Below are 15,809 nucleotides of genomic sequence, written 5' to 3'. Positions count from 1 at the left end.
TATATTAAGTTTAAGGGTAGCTGCTTTTATCAAAGAATTAAAACAAAAATTATAAGTATATTACTGTCAATAATATACCTATATTTTTTATATTTATTTACAATATATATAATTTTTATCATATTACTGTCAACAACAAGTTTTATTTATTCAATGGGTTATCCAAAAAATAGTTTGTTTCTTTACAGGTAGATGGCTAGGATTTAAAGCAAAGGATTTTATTTGTTTCCTTTTATGTAGAAGAAAAAAATAAAATCTATAGAAATAAAAACTTACCGTATGTACATAAAGGTATTACTTTCTTTCCAATTTATAAATATCATAATATTGACGTTTTTGTTTTCTTAAGATCAATCTGCTATTTAAATTACAATTATTTTGAAATTGCTGGTAGAGGCAAAGTTAATACCACATTTTTATATTTATTGAAATATTCATTTATATTAATAAAATATGAATGGGGAAAAGGGTGCAATTGAATTAGGAGATAAAAAGTCATATGCTGGAATACCAGAAGCTGAATTTGTTGTAAGTAAATATTTTATTTTTGGTAATGGGTACCACCTAGTTTTTTATTATTAAAAATTGATGTCATTTAATAGAATAATTGTTCTTATTAGGATGATGTTGACTCTTACATGAAACGCCCAGAGAACAACAGTGCTGTTGATGAAGTCTTGAAGAAACTAGATGCTCAACATGCAAAATATAAATTCATGGAGTACAATCTACTGTCGAAGAAAAAGAGGCTACAAAATCAAGTTCCAGAGTTAAAACGTTCACTTACTATGATCGAAAAATTAGAAAATCAAAAAGAAGAATTTGAAACTCAATTTCTTTTAAGCGATCAAGCATTTGCAAAAGCTAAAGTACCTCCTACAGATACTGTATGTTTATGGCTTGGAGCTAATGTTATGTTAGAATATAGCTTAGAAGATGCAAAGAAACTTTTAACACAAAATATTTCTGCTGCTGAAAAAAATTTAGGATATGTTGATCATGATTTAGATTTTTTAAGGTAAGTAGTAAATATATTTGCTATTCTTCATAGGATATTCAACAAAAAATGTAAATTTAATCACAATATTTTTTTCAGGGACCAATTTACTACTACTGAGGTCAATATGGCTAGAGTATTTAACTGGGATGTAAAAAGACGTCAAGCTGCAAATGCAGCAGCAAAATAAATTTAAATAAGCATTGCTTTAAAGTTTCTCATTTTTGTTAAAAGTATGTTTCTTAGTATTTGGTAAGCTTCTTTTACAGAATAAATTATAGCTAAAGTAACATTTTCTTAATATATTAGGTATAAAAATAAAAAAGATTGTACACTACCTATTATATATTTATAAACTACATAAGAACTAACAAATAAAAGGAATAATTCCATAAGAATATTTTGATATTTTTGGAGAAACAATAATACATTTAATCTTACTTTATTAAGGCAAGTTTAAAGTACATTTTTTTTAGTATACAGATTTCAATTAATAAATGTGCTAAATAACATTAACTAAAATTATTTGATCACATTATATAAAAATAAATAATGAAAACTCTTGAAATGAATGTCTTTTATATGTATCCTTATTTAAAACTCATTTATATATCCAGAAAGGAGGATAATATAAAGTGATATAGGTACTTTGTACCCTAAGAAAAGAAACAATTATAACTATATTATAATAAAAATACTGTAAATTTGTTTGGAAATTGAATAGTTCAAATACAATTTAGAATAAGCTAATTTAGATTTTTGGAATATTTTTTAGTATATTTAACATATAAGGTATGTTGTATCTATGGAAGCTGTGACAAAGTAAGATTTGTAGAGTTCTTGACTCCATTGCACAATGTCAATTATTTAAAAATCACAAAAATTTCTACTGTAGAATGTAAGTACTTTTAATTAATTATCCATCAATATAAATTAACTTAGTAGTATAAAAAGTATCACCAAAAAGACTTAAAAAAAGCTATAATCAAAACAAAAAATAATAGATTTAACTAGAAGAAATTATTGATCTTCTTGATTTTCCTCTTGTACAACAGGTTCATTTTCATCAGGAACTTTCTCACTGGTGCCTTCCACTTGTGCTGGTTCATCAGATGGCTGATGTGTAGCACTGCCTTCTAAAAAATGTATTTATATTACACCATGAAATAAAACTGTGAGATAGCTTTGTGGTTACATACACTATCTTAATAACTACTTACCTCCCTCAAGAGGCACACCTTCCTCAGCAGCTCCACCAGGTTGTATTTGCCCTTCCAACTCTTTTATCTTTTCTTCAGCCTCCATTAACTTAGTTTGAATCTGTTTATATGTTTCTATACCAGCTATAACTGCCAGTTTGTCACGAATATACCTAGTATCATATTAAGGCTATAAAATGAAACATCAATATATGAAGTCATAATAGAAAACAATTATAAAGATTTGCCTCTAATATATAGAAAATAAAAATTATAATCCAAAATTAAAATATATAATTATCGTACATATCCAATCCCATTTCTGCTAAATTGTAAAATTCAGTTAATCATATTCAATAATTTATACATATAAAAATAATTGCGATCTTTGTAATTAGTATTTTAATTTAATCATTCCAAAAAAGAAATAAAAGGATACTCTAGTGCATCATCTGGCTTATCAATCTCTTCATATAGATTGACTAATACTTTTGTTAATGCATCCATTACACCATTCTTTTCTAAATATTTCCTGAACTCTTCACGTTTCCCTTCGGACGGCTAAAATGATGTTATAAGAACAGACTTTTGTATATGTAAACAAAAAATAACTTTGGTACTCACTTTGTAAGACGGATTTGCGGTACTCATATTTTGACTTCTACAATGATAATAAATGCAACTGTCTGGCACAAAATGCAATTTAACACTTTTGACAATGACGATTAATAATCTTACACGGCCAACTTAAAACACCATTTCAGACGATAATTTTTTGCTGTGGTTATAAAAAAACGAAACTTATAAAATGGAGGTCATTTCATGTCTCCATTTGTTATTTAAAAATGTCATTTCCAGCTGATTTCCAGCTAATTACTTAAAGCTCAGTTCTGTGGTTGATAATTAGGGAATCATATAAGTTTATATGATCTAGGGATGAGCATATTCTGGCGATAAACAGAGTTGGTAGGCTAATATGAGGCTAATGACCGGATAGTTTTTCTAGCTGGCTTTTTTTATAGGCTATTGGCGACACTGTCCAACTAATGTCATACGTCATACTAAAAATGAAAAAAGCGCGAAAGCGCGAATAATCTTTTGAAGAAAATTTCAAGCTCAAGCTGTGTTTTAGTCTAAGGTTTTAGTTCACGTGTAGTTCACTTTAGTTGATTAGTTAGTTCTAAATAACAATTAATATTCGCCTTTATATATCTTATGTCTATGATATTCGCCATTTATCGTATGTACTTGCCGATTTATTATTTGTGAAACACTAAACACATCTGAAAAATAGGATGCAGTCGTTTCTAAAGTCTGGAAAGTTGGGGGAACAACCTTCATCTAGCAAAGCTTCAGGCGTTAATAATAAAAAGAAAACGAAAAAATTACAATGGGTAGAAAAGTACAGACCAAAAACTGTAGAAAATGTGGTGGAACAAACAGAGGTTGTTGCAGTTTTAAAGGAGTGTATAACAGGAGCCGATTTACCCAATTTACTTTTTTATGGACCACCTGGTACTGGTAAAACTAGCACTATCTTAGCAGCAGCACAGCAACTTTTTGGAGACTTATATAGAGAAAGAATTCTTGAATTAAATGCATCAGATGAAAGAGGTATTCAGATAATTAGAGATAAAATTAAACATTTTTCACAGTTGACTGTAAATAGTACTAGACCAGATGGGAAAAAGTGTCCACCACTTAAGATTGTCATACTAGATGAAGCAGATGCTATGACTAGTGCTGCTCAAACAGCTTTAAGAAGAGTAATGGAAAAAGAAGCCAAGACTACCAGATTTTGCCTTCTCTGCAATTACGTGTCTAAAATTATTGAACCGCTAACTTCTAGATGTTCAAAATTTAGATTTAAACCACTAAATGAGGAATTTATATTTGAACGTTTAAATTATATCTGTAAAGAGGAAGATGTTACTGTCACTGATGAGATTTTGAAAGTATTAGTGAAAGAAAGTGGTGGAGATATGAGAAGAGCTATCACAGCATTGCAGAGTTGTTCTAATCTTAAAGGCAAAGATTCACACATAACTTTGGATATTGTATATGAAGTACTATCAGTTATTCCAGAGAAATGGATAACTGATTTACTTAAAATGTGTAGGAAAAAGACCAATGTGTCAGAACTTACTAAATTTATTAAAGGTTTAGAAATGCAAGCATATCCTACTCAAAAGATTTTTGAACAATTGAATGATTTACTTATTACATCAGATATTGATAATATGGCTAAAGCAGAAATAGGTAATTACCTTGCTGAAGTAAGTTTCAGGAGTTCATGTAGTCGGGCAGATTTTATACATTTACTCGATTTGGTTGTTAATATGCAAAGGATTTTAACAGTGCCATTGGAACAGAGAAATAAACAGGACAAGAAAATTGCCACCTTGTTAACTTTACCTGGTGTAGCTTAATGCTATCATTTTAAAATTTATATTTTTATACTATTATCTATAATATATGTTCATAAGTTATAGACGTTTTATTAAATATTACTATATTACTATATTTTAAAAAAATCATGTAGAACAAAACTAAGTAAATGATTATAGGTACATAAAATAGGATAAAATTAAGGGTGACGATTCACTTTAGGGCTGTCGCGAGGATTGCATTTAAAATAAAAATGTTGCTACCAAAACAAAGTAAAAGACATTTGTGAAAGAACTAGGTGAGGAATATTCGATTTCTTAAAACAGTTTTTGTAAAATAAATAACACAAATGGGCTGAAATGGGTACTATTTTTGACGCGGAGGCGGCGCAGTAATGTCAGGTGTTCGATATTTACGTTCCGATTGACGGATGGCGTCTTGTTGCTCTAACGCGCATGCTCATACCGGGAACATGGACGCTTTTAAATTTACGCTACCCTTGTACATTTTTTATTTATTTAGAGTTGTTGGTAACGGCGATCAAAATACGCCGTAGGCGTATTTTGATCGCGTTGGTTAGTCTCTGGTGTTTTTTGGTATTTTATATATATTTTATATATTCATTGATTTTCTTAAAAACTATTGCACGAAAAGCTATGAAAATATTTTTGAGGTTAGAAAATTTTTCTCGCTTATTTTACAAAAAATCGCATTTTTCCTCACCTCAAGTTCTTTATTTTAGTCTAAAAAGGCAGAATATCCACTTTATTTTATAGAAAATTTGTTAATTTTGACAGCCCTAAAGTGAAACGGACCCAAATTAAGTTTTAATAATCGGATTAAAAAAGGTATCATATTTTTAATTAAGTTATTTTCTTCCTTGATTTCTTATTTTTATTTCTTTCATAGCCTTATTTAGTTCAAATTTAATAGCCCAATCCTCTTACTTATTTTTATATATGACCAGATATCAGATATTCTATATCTCTGGCCATAATCTCTGGATAAAACCTTAGATTAACAATGATAAAACCCACAAATATAATATGTATATGATACAACCAAAATCATATTTCAAAATTTAAAGTATGCTTAGAAACCAATATGTTAGGAACAGCTATGGACAGCTGATTCTACTCACAAATTTAGGTTAAATTTTTATTTACTTCACTACCATAGTCACTAACTTTGTTTTGTTTATTATTGGTTTACTATAATCTGTTTGGTCTTGTATGATTTTCTATAAAATTTATCATTATTAGAAGTTATTTAAGTAATTAATTATGTTTATTTAATAATTTTTTAAGTATGGATATTCTAAAAGCTGAAATAGAACGAAAACGGAAGGAGTTGGAAGATAAAGATTTATTGGTAATATCTTGCTTATCCAATAAGTTTATATTTAAATCTCGATTGAAATTGATTTGACTACATACGACATATTTCTAGAAACCGCAAAAGAAGTATTTTCGAAGAGGAGAACTTACAGCTAAGGAACTCGAAAAATATAAGAGCAAATATAATCCAAACCCAGATATTTTCACAAACTCTACTGAAGTCGAAAAAGGTATTTTTTGATTAAAGGATAGACTTAATAAAATACCTATATATTTTGTCTGTGAATATATAGTTTTTTTATTCCTATAAAAAACAAAACAGTCTCTATTTCTTTTATATGTATTTACTGTTTTTACAGCAATTATGTTAATATGATAATATAAAATTATTTAGGTGACAAATCTGATACTGATGTTAAACATAATATTCTTCCAAGACATGAGGTCATTACCAAGCTTAGGGATAGAGGAGAACCAATTTTATTATTTGGAGAATCAGATACCGATGCTTTTAAAAGACTTCGTAAAAGTGAACTACTCGAGCCAGAAGTTAATAGGGTATTTATTAATTAATATTAAATTTATTAGTAATCTTGTGTGGTATCAGTATTAATATTAATGAAGTTTCATTAATATTTTCATTATTATAGGGATTTAGAAATGATTTGCAAGAAGCCATGGAGCAAGTTGATCAGGCATACTTAAACGAACTCATAAATTCAAAATCTTCAGAGACAGAAGAAAATAAACAGAATAATAAAAGTCAAGAGCCCACTGTAAGCTATGAAGAAATATGTGAAATGGCTAAGAAAATGGGAAGAGGCAATAGGGAGCATGATATGATTACCATTGTCCATTTTATTCAGGTATAAAATAATAGCGAGATAATTTCTATAAAATAGCATTTATAATAAGTATAGGCTCAACTTTCATTTAGTTGCAATCTGAAAAAATTACAATTTTTTTTTATGGTTGATAAGGTGGTGGCATGGCTTTTTCATTGATCATAAAAACGGGTTCGTTTGATGATGCTGCATCTGTAAATTAAAAAATGCTTATTATTATTTTTGTAAAATAATATTTTTTATTATTTATGCTGACAAATTCTTTGCTGGAGATGGCGTTAGGGACGTCATCAAAAATATCATAATATTCATATTTATTAAAAAAATTGATAGATTGATAAAAAATAAAACATATCTCTATGTACAGGGTGGGTCAAATTCGACGCTTTTAAATGGAAACACCCTTTTCTATAGCAGATAGACGAAAACTAATATCGCTGTCTGGAGCTCAATTTTCATCAAAAACATGATGGTGAAAACCGCACATCAATATCTGTTACCGTTTAGGAGTTACGGGGTGTTTTTCAAAAATGTGCATTTTTAACAAACCGTAGCTGTAACTTTTTTGCTATGGAAAATTTTGCATTTCTATGAAAACATTTCCAAAGCACCTTTTTATGTAGAATTTAATGGTATAAGTATAATAATATATAATTTTTTTAAAATTAATAATTTAAGAGTTATCGACAGAAAAATTGATTTTTTATTTGGGACACCCTCTATATTTTTAATTAACCGAAAAGAATTTAAAATTACCTTTCCAAAAATATAGCACACTTGATATTTTGTTGTATTCCCCTTCGAAATACAGAATTTTGGCCGTCGAGGCCACCTGACAGTGCCCATGGATCTAATCCTATGGATATATTTGCGGAAGAACAAAGGTTCCTTATTGTTCCGTATAATCTAGACAAGAATTAGAAATACTTAGCAGTTATGAGAGGGATTCTCTCACTCCCACTGAGTTAAGGAATTCCGCGAGAAATGTTCAGAAACGGCTCCGTCTGTCCATAACAGAAGATGGTCTATATAACAGAAGACGGTCGAACACCTGCAGCAAAATCTCATGTCTTGGTTTGCTATTTATTTTTATTGTTATCAGATATAGTTTAAATGTGTTGATGTTGGTTAAATACATATATTTTAAATTGTTATAAAATTCTGCATCTCTCATAGCAAATATTATTTTCGTTTTAATTGATGCTCACAGCTAGAATTTTTTTGCATTACAGCCGGTGCCATTCAAAGCCTACTTAATTAAAACGGGCGAATTTTTGTATACTCTATATCTCGAAGAGGAATCGAGCAAAATATCAAGTGTGTTATATTTTTGGAAAGGTAATTTTAAATTCTCTTCAATAAATTAAAGATATACAGGGTGTCTCATATAAAAAATCAAATTTTCTGTTGATAATTCTTAAATTATTAATTTTAAAAAAAATTATACTTAAACCATTAATTTCTACGTAAAAATGTGCTTTGGAAATGTTTTCATAAAAATACAAAATTTTCTATAGCAAAAAAGTTACAGCGATTTGTTAAAAATGCATATTTTTGAAAACCACCCCGTAACTCCGAAACAGTAACAGATATCGATATGCGGTTTTCACCATCATGTTTTTGACAAAAATTGAGCCCCAGACACCGATATTAGTTTTTGTCTATCTCCTATAGAAAAGGGTGTTTCCATTTAAAAGTGTCGAATTTGACCCACCCTGTACAGTATGTCACCAGATTGTCTGTACAAAAGGAAAAACATTTTTATTATTGACATTCTGAGAAAAATGAATTCTTTATAAAAAATTTTGCTTGTCCTAAAATGGTTAATCCCGTTTATGCTTTTCCAAATTTTCACACCGTTTTAGAGAAAATTAAAAAAATACATGAAAATATAGTTCAATTTTTTCCTAAAAAAAAGTCCTTCCTCCTGTAAAGATAATCCGGGGACATACTGTATATTTATCACCGATATTATTCTCTATCTATCGTTATTAAAATATAATTATTTACATCATTAAGGTATTAATGATATTTTGGTAGCGAATAAAGTAAAAATAAGTACCAAACAAACGACAAAATGACGATCAAATATGACGTCATAATTGCCTTTGAAATTATAACTGAGGTTAATTTCTGTCGACTCCTGTTATTTATTAAAAATTGACATAACTTCAAAAATCAGTTATTTCGTTTAATACTTTTCAAAATTAGTTTATTAAAACGTATTTTTTTAAAAATAGATTTGTGTGTCTGGAACTTTTTTCGAAATTAAATATAAATTTTTGACATTATTGTTTATGTCAATTTTTAATAAAACATTCTCGTGCTCAGGGTTATCCTAAATTTAAATTTGACAGTTGTTTGATTTTTTACAAATCTCATTGGTTCTTCGAAGTGTCGCCACACAGCCTAGTTTTAATAAGGCACCTTAAAATTAAAAAACAACGGTTACTGTGATATATTTTTTCGATTATATGGCATTTTGTTTTTTTTATTATGTCGTTATTTTATAAAAAATATAACTTGAGGACTCACAATTTAAAATATCCAACATGACAACTATTTCTAGGGTAACTGGTACCTAGAACTGATGTTGAAATGATTGAAATATTCTAGTAAAGTTGTCCCTATTGACAATAATTATGCCCCACATTTTTATATTTCTCCTAATTGTACTTTTTACTGCATCAATTACGTTATTTTCGAAATTCCCTGTATAATGTTATTGTACTTACATGGAGTTGGTACATTACTTTGCTGCTGTAATGTTGAGGCTGGTATTATGCCCGTGGTAGTTACTGTCAAGACAGGAATACAGGAAACTAGTCGACCTAAACGAGTTAAAATACTTTTTGTATACTATTATGAGGTATAAGTAGTAACACAAAACACATTACCTTTTTTAAGTATTTCTTTTTTTAATATCTTATATGACTGAGCTGTGTAGATAATAAAACCAATTTGGCTAACAATATAGATGCCCATAAGGCCAAAACCAAGGGCCATAGAGTCCATTTTTTCTCACTAAATTATCTTAACTGAACATCGCAATTGAACTTAAAAAACTGTGTTTATAGATTACAAACAGACAGTTAATCGAATTTTATGATTTATATTTGCTTGATAAAAATTATCGGCTTATATCTTTTGTTTACTAGAAATTATTTTTTAGGTAATACCAAAAGTGACTACGAACAAACTTTTCTTTGAATTTTTCATATTTTTTTCATCTGATTTTATTATTTACTGAATCTTTCTTTTTATAACCTTTTTATATTTTATTTGTGTTCTTTCATTATAATTTCCGCATTCATCAAAAATCTACTTTGCATTTGCATCCTAAACATTATTTTTAACATTTTGAGACGACTCGTATGTGCACGGTCTTACTAGTATTTTCAAGAGGCATGAATTTTCCATAGAATATCGGAATAATATACTGGGTGTTCCATTTAAAATTAAAGAGATTAATAATTTTTTGGATCATGTTTTAATTTTATTAAAGTACAATAGTTATTTCAACTATACATTCGGCTATACCGAGTATATTCCAATTTAGGTAGCTTTTATAGAATTTTAAAATTTGTTCTTAATTTTTAGAAAATTTTGAATATGTCAAAAACCTTACATTTTAGTCATATACTTCTGTAATGAAACTCACCTTTATTTTTCCCCTAGAATCCAAAAATCAATTAATATATAGGGTGTTCCATTACAAAAAATACAACTTTGATGTTAACTTCTTTTGGGGACATCCTGTAGAACTCTCTATATTTTTAAAAGATGCTTTCAATTAACCTACATATACCAAGGAAACTACCGTTCTTCTTAGAGCCTCCGCCTCGTATGAGAGGCGCCTCCCTGTATATAAGTTTTAGCAAATTTTAGGTTAGTGAAAATTTACTGTTCTTAATTCAGATATTTTTCTTTACCTTTACATCATTTATGTTCATGATCTTTCTAATTACTTTTTATAAATACTGTAAAAATTATTCAGATATGATGTGAAAATTAGTTCAATACTATCTTTCGATACTGCTTTCTAAATTGTTTGTTTCTAATTATTGGTCGTAAGAAAAAGAAACACATTTATATTTTATATTTTGCATGTTTGTTAAATGATATTTTAAAATTCCATTCCTGTTTAAATTAGTTTGATTTCCCATAGTAGGTAATATAAAAATAATAGGGGGCGATATAATGACGACGCTAGGTGAAATATTAATTTATACAGGGTGTCCCCATATTCCGTGGATATAACGAACTATAACGTATTTTTGGAATCGAAATAAGTATTGGACACAATTTACCTTTATACTAAAGTGCTTTGTTTGTCCGTCACTCATGAAGCTTATTGTCAAATATAATTTGTGGTAGTTACATAAAATTTGATTGGGCGGCCGCCCAGGGCGCCGGATTCGAGGGGCGCCACGACGGCAACTAAAATATTTAAAAACAATAATCTAAACAAATAGTAACGAATAACCAGATCAATAATTAATCGGTACTATCAGTTTCCACATTAAATTAGCAATTACCAATTACCACACCGCTTAGGAAAGAGTATGTGACTAAACAGTATAAACACTACTATATCCTAGACGGATCCTATTATAGTTTACTGAAATTATGCTCAAAAAATCCTTAGCACGAAAGCTTATAAAATTCCATATTTTGCCAACTAGATTATTAGATTAAAACATTTTTTGGAAGTCATCAGCTTCCGAAAAATATTTTTTTCCTCAAAAAATATGTCCTGTGGCGTGTTTTTACAAGAGACAAAAAATGTAGGACAATTTTACGAAAAAAAATTATGTAGGGTTGGGGGTAGTTTTCACTCTTCTCGTATATTTTCCTGATTTTTGAGGATGTTAAGGTGCGTATACATATGGCGAGCACAACGCGAGCCGTGCACGAGCCGAGCCACAAGATCAATTCGTTATATGTGTACTCCTTCTTGTCGGTTTTTGCGACGAACACAATGGAGCTCTTAGTTATAATTTGGTACGTCGTTCGTCTGATCGGCGAGCATGAAGCCTGCATGGTCGGAGGATATTTTGTTTTAATTAGTTGAGTATAGGACGCATACACACTATTTTGTGGGACCACAAAGACGAACATTATTTTAAAAAACAAAAAAAAATAGATGCCTGGAAGGAAATCGCCACTTTAATAGGCAAACCTGTAGAAATATGCCAGAAAAAAATTATAAGCATGTTGGCAACTTATAGAAGAGAGAGGAGAAAGAGGCAGTAGGAACAGGAAAAGGTGAGCTTTGCAAAAGAAGTATGTTTATTTATAGAATGACATTTATTCAACTACCATCTGAAAAACATATTAGTACAAAAAGTCTGAGTACACCCCTTTTTTTCTTGTAGAAACTTTTTTTTACCATAATTAAAAAAACTAATGGTACATTTAAAATATTCAATACGTTTCTCAGTTGACGTGGGTCTGCAATTTTTTCCAAAAAAATTTATAGCCCCTTTTTTCCATGTTAAAAAAAAGCTGAAAATTTTTTGAGTGGTTTTAGGTAGACATGGTTGATACTATTCGAAAGAGGGGCAGAAATTATATACCTACTGAAAATTACACAACGATTGAACAAAGAATACTCTAAATATACAGTTTTAAATCTTTTAAATTTGCTAAAAATAATAACATTTTTAAGATTTTTGCAAAAAATATATTATTTTTGCCAAATTGAAAATTTTTTATCTGGACTATTTTTTGTTCAATCCTTGTGTAATTTTTAGGAGGTATATAATTTTTGCCTCTCTTTTGAATGGTACCAACCATTTTTATCTAAAATCAGTAAAAAAAATTGTTTTTCAAATTTTTTTAAACATGAAAAAAAGAGGCTATAAAATTTGCTTGAAAAAAAAGGGGTGTACCGAGACTTCGTACTGACTGTAGGTACAGGGTACATTACATATTATTTACATAATATTCGTTTAATAAGTCGCGTCAAAAACTGCACTGACACTGAAAAAAGAATATTTCTTGTGTGCTCGCGAGCCATTTACATTTCATATGGATCGTTGCTGGTTCGGACTATGATCTCGCTGTTCTTGCTGCTTGCGGCGAACAACAAGCACAACACGGCGCACTCGGCTCGTGCTCGGCTCGCGTTGTGCTCGCCATATGTATACGCACCTTTAGGTTTGGTTGGGTTGCTGGGGTTTGGGATCAAGTTTGATCCCTCACTCGGAGGCCTTGGGCCCATTGCTATACCCCTGTTATTGTACCAAACCTTCCTCTCATTCTTTCTTTGCTTCAAAGCACTTCCAGCTCTTTGCAAAGTTCCCGATGTCGCTGATGTTGGCTTCTGCTGCTTCTTCTAGTCCCTCCAAAAAACCTTGTCCCAAAAAATATGCGCGGTGGCTTTTTCTACAAGAGACAAAAAATGTAGTAAATACTATGACCATTTTACGAAAACAAAAAAAAATTGTAAGGTTGTGGGTAGTTTTCACTCTTCTCGTATTTTTTCTTGATTTTTGAGGATGTTAAATTTTAAAGCACTTAGCAAAACATATAGACACACAAAATCTTATTCAAATCGGAATAACGGTTCTTAAAATATATTAAAAAATGTTGTTTATTTTTTAAATTTTGATGCCCTCTAATGGACAAACGAAGTACTTGTATAGAGGTAAATTGTGTTATATTTTGAGTTCAAAAATATGTAGTAGCTCTATGTCCACGGAATCCACAGAATAGGTCCAAGAATCACCTCCTTCAATATTAGCATGTCATTAAGGAACACCTTGTATAAATCTTGGTAGTAAGAACATTCTGGAGGATGTAAAAAAATATTATAATATGTTGCATAAAATTTATAAATTAATTTAACATACAGGAGAGTTAGAAACAAAGATATTTTACATATATTTCACAATATTTAATTTTAATTCTAGCGCTGTTGGAATTACCACACTAATGCAGGATTAATTATTCTTGGAACACCTGTACCTACAAAAAAGATGTTATTTAATAGATATAGATATGTAATTTTTAATTACCGTAAAATGGGGTGAATAGAAACAGTTTCGTAGGCTATTAGCGATATACCGGTTGATAAAAATGTGGTATTATTTTCCCGAATATTTTAAAACATGGGTCTTTGCGTATACATATAATTTGATTTTTGAAAAATATGCATATAAATGTTAAATAAAAATAACATTTGTGTTTCTATTCACCTGCTATTCGGGAGAATAGAAACACACATTGATGTTAAGGTTTTTATCTATTCTATTTCCAACAAGGTGATTAGAAACAGTAAATTATTACATATTTAAGTAGGTTTAACAATAATTAACAATACATATAATATAACAACTTACATGTACCAGCTTATGTATTACTTTAAAAATAAATATTTTATTTATAAAGTTTTCGCGCCATACAAAATAGGTGATAAATCGATCTCACATTTTTGATCAGCTGATTGACAGAAACAGTGCTGCCACAGATAAAAATATAGTTTTTACATTTTATTGTGTATTACCAATGATAGAAAAATTAGATATGTCGACTCTTTTTACTTTGAATATTTTTAATCGTGATTTGATTTTTTTCAGAAATTTTGTTTCTATTCACCACTATGTTTCTATTCCCCCCATTTTACGTACGAGAGAGTACAATGTGTCAATTTAATTTACATTGACTAGTCTTTAGGCATTAATTATAATGTATATGAATGATATCCCACTATTTTTTAGTAAATATATACATTTTAGTTGCAATTAATATAACAATCTAAATATGGGTTGCTTAAATAAATAAACTTATATTTTTATTAAATAATTTTGCCCGGGCCAATTTAAAAAAAAAGAAAAATGGATCGCTTCAAAGTGGTGAAATTAAATTCCACAACTACGAAGCTGTTGAAATTTAATTGTATAGTAGCATATTATGATGATGATATGACTCAAATGACTTCGCAAAGAGAGACATTGTAGTAATTTTGAGTTTCGTAATTATTTATATTTTAACTTACTTATGTCGACGTTATTTGGGTGGACGGGTTTTAAAACTTTTCCTCTTTTCCCACGAAAGTGCTCAAGGAAATAGTAACCTAAATATATAAATGTAATTAATTACTTATGTTTATAGAACATTCTCGTAAAATCTTGCTCTTTTTCGTACTTTATTACTAAGTATTACCGCTGATTGAAGAAATAAGAAGATGCGCAACCTTATGGGCAATTTCGTGGCACAAAATATGTCCGAGATGTAGCTGGCGTTACCGACAGACTGTCCGAGATTTAAGGATGATTCACAGTGAAGTAGACACCGAGCTACGTCCGAACCTTCAATATATGCAACACCGAGTGGACAACGGGGATCATGTCCGTGCCGATTATATTCTAGAAAACAGTGTCTATAGGCCCGGATGGGGCCCTGCACCGCCGCGGCTCATTTATTTTTGCCGCAACTGGGCCGGAACGTAGCGGATCCGAGGAAAAATGTACACCGACATTTCAGGGAATGTACACCGACAGAGCACGGACGCGTTCCGACGAAGCTCGGACCGTGCTCGGCTTAGCATGAATGTATAAGTATAAATAATATTTGACAATGTTTGGCCGTGCCTTCACCGTCGCACGGCTCCGGCCCGTCACGGTGTACCGTGAATCATCCTTTAGTTTAGCTCTGCGCCGCTGCGCGCTGATAGCCGTTTACAGCGCAGCGGATAACGAATAATGTACCGTAGTTCTGCTTTCAGACGACAGAGTGGGTGATTGCCGGAGACAGTGTCGCCAGAACTACGGGTTAATCCTTAGATTTGCGAATTTTGGGTACAGTACGTTAATAATACGGATTTTCAATAATTAAACAATTTAATATGATGTAATTATTTTATATCCTTATGGGCACTTTCCAATCTAAACTTGTTTAATTTATCTATGACTAAAAAGTATAAAGTGTAATTGAAACGACTAATTTATTCCACTAATGCGAGGTTCTGAATGAAGCTTTATATATTAAATAATGTTGCTTTACAGCTACAACCTGCAGCGAACACTAGTATACATAA

General features: G+C 30.3%; 4 protein-coding genes across 6 annotated transcripts in view; 3 read left to right on the top strand and 1 right to left on the bottom strand.

Moving 5' to 3' along the window:
- The first annotated feature begins 172 nt into the window (after positions 1-172).
- On the top strand, positions 173-1,565 carry LOC115880868 (prefoldin subunit 3-like). 3 transcript variants are annotated; one of them, XM_030898188.1, is made up of 4 exons: positions 173-291; positions 391-528; positions 621-1,018; positions 1,097-1,565. In XM_030898188.1, the coding sequence occupies exons 2-4, from the start codon at positions 454-456 to the stop codon at positions 1,185-1,187; spliced, it is 564 nt and encodes a 187-aa protein (XP_030754048.1). In that variant the 5' UTR covers positions 173-291; positions 391-453; the 3' UTR covers positions 1,188-1,565. The 3 variants fall into 3 exon arrangements, with proteins under 3 accessions (XP_030754048.1, XP_030754049.1, XP_030754050.1); XM_030898189.1 differs by having other exon boundaries at positions 174-291; positions 350-528; XM_030898190.1 differs by having other exon boundaries at positions 176-291; positions 397-528.
- Positions 1,566-1,880: 315 nt separating this feature from the next.
- LOC115880869 (c-Myc-binding protein) lies at positions 1,881-3,044 on the bottom strand. Its single transcript, XM_030898191.1, has 4 exons — positions 2,821-3,044; positions 2,636-2,757; positions 2,218-2,369; positions 1,881-2,133 (listed from the first exon to the last, which is right to left on the bottom strand). The coding sequence occupies exons 1-4, from the start codon at positions 2,845-2,847 to the stop codon at positions 2,018-2,020; spliced, it is 417 nt and encodes a 138-aa protein (XP_030754051.1). The 5' UTR covers positions 2,848-3,044; the 3' UTR covers positions 1,881-2,017.
- A 138-nt stretch (positions 3,045-3,182) lies between these two features.
- Positions 3,183-5,334, top strand: LOC115880865 (replication factor C subunit 4). Its single transcript, XM_030898183.1, has one exon. The coding sequence runs from the start codon at positions 3,492-3,494 to the stop codon at positions 4,623-4,625; it is 1,134 nt and encodes a 377-aa protein (XP_030754043.1). The 5' UTR covers positions 3,183-3,491; the 3' UTR covers positions 4,626-5,334.
- Positions 5,335-5,725: 391 nt separating this feature from the next.
- The window catches only part of LOC115880866 (pre-mRNA-splicing factor 18), a 19,081-nt gene continuing 8,997 nt past the window's right edge, over positions 5,726-15,809 (top strand). The window contains exons 1-4 of the mRNA XM_030898184.1: positions 5,726-5,955; positions 6,034-6,151; positions 6,316-6,479; positions 6,572-6,787. Coding sequence (XP_030754044.1) covers positions 5,893-5,955; positions 6,034-6,151; positions 6,316-6,479; positions 6,572-6,787 — 561 coding nt within the window. The 5' untranslated portion in view covers positions 5,726-5,892. The remainder of the gene's footprint in view (positions 5,956-6,033; positions 6,152-6,315; positions 6,480-6,571; positions 6,788-15,809) is intronic.

Source organism: Sitophilus oryzae, unplaced genomic scaffold (genome assembly GCF_002938485.1).
Source record: "Sitophilus oryzae breed Bouriz unplaced genomic scaffold, Soryzae_2.0 scaffold_165_pilon_pilon, whole genome shotgun sequence".
NCBI lineage: Eukaryota > Metazoa > Arthropoda > Insecta > Coleoptera > Curculionidae > Sitophilus > Sitophilus oryzae.
Note: the sequence above shows the minus strand (reverse complement) of the source record. Positions and strands in the feature narration are given on the sequence as shown.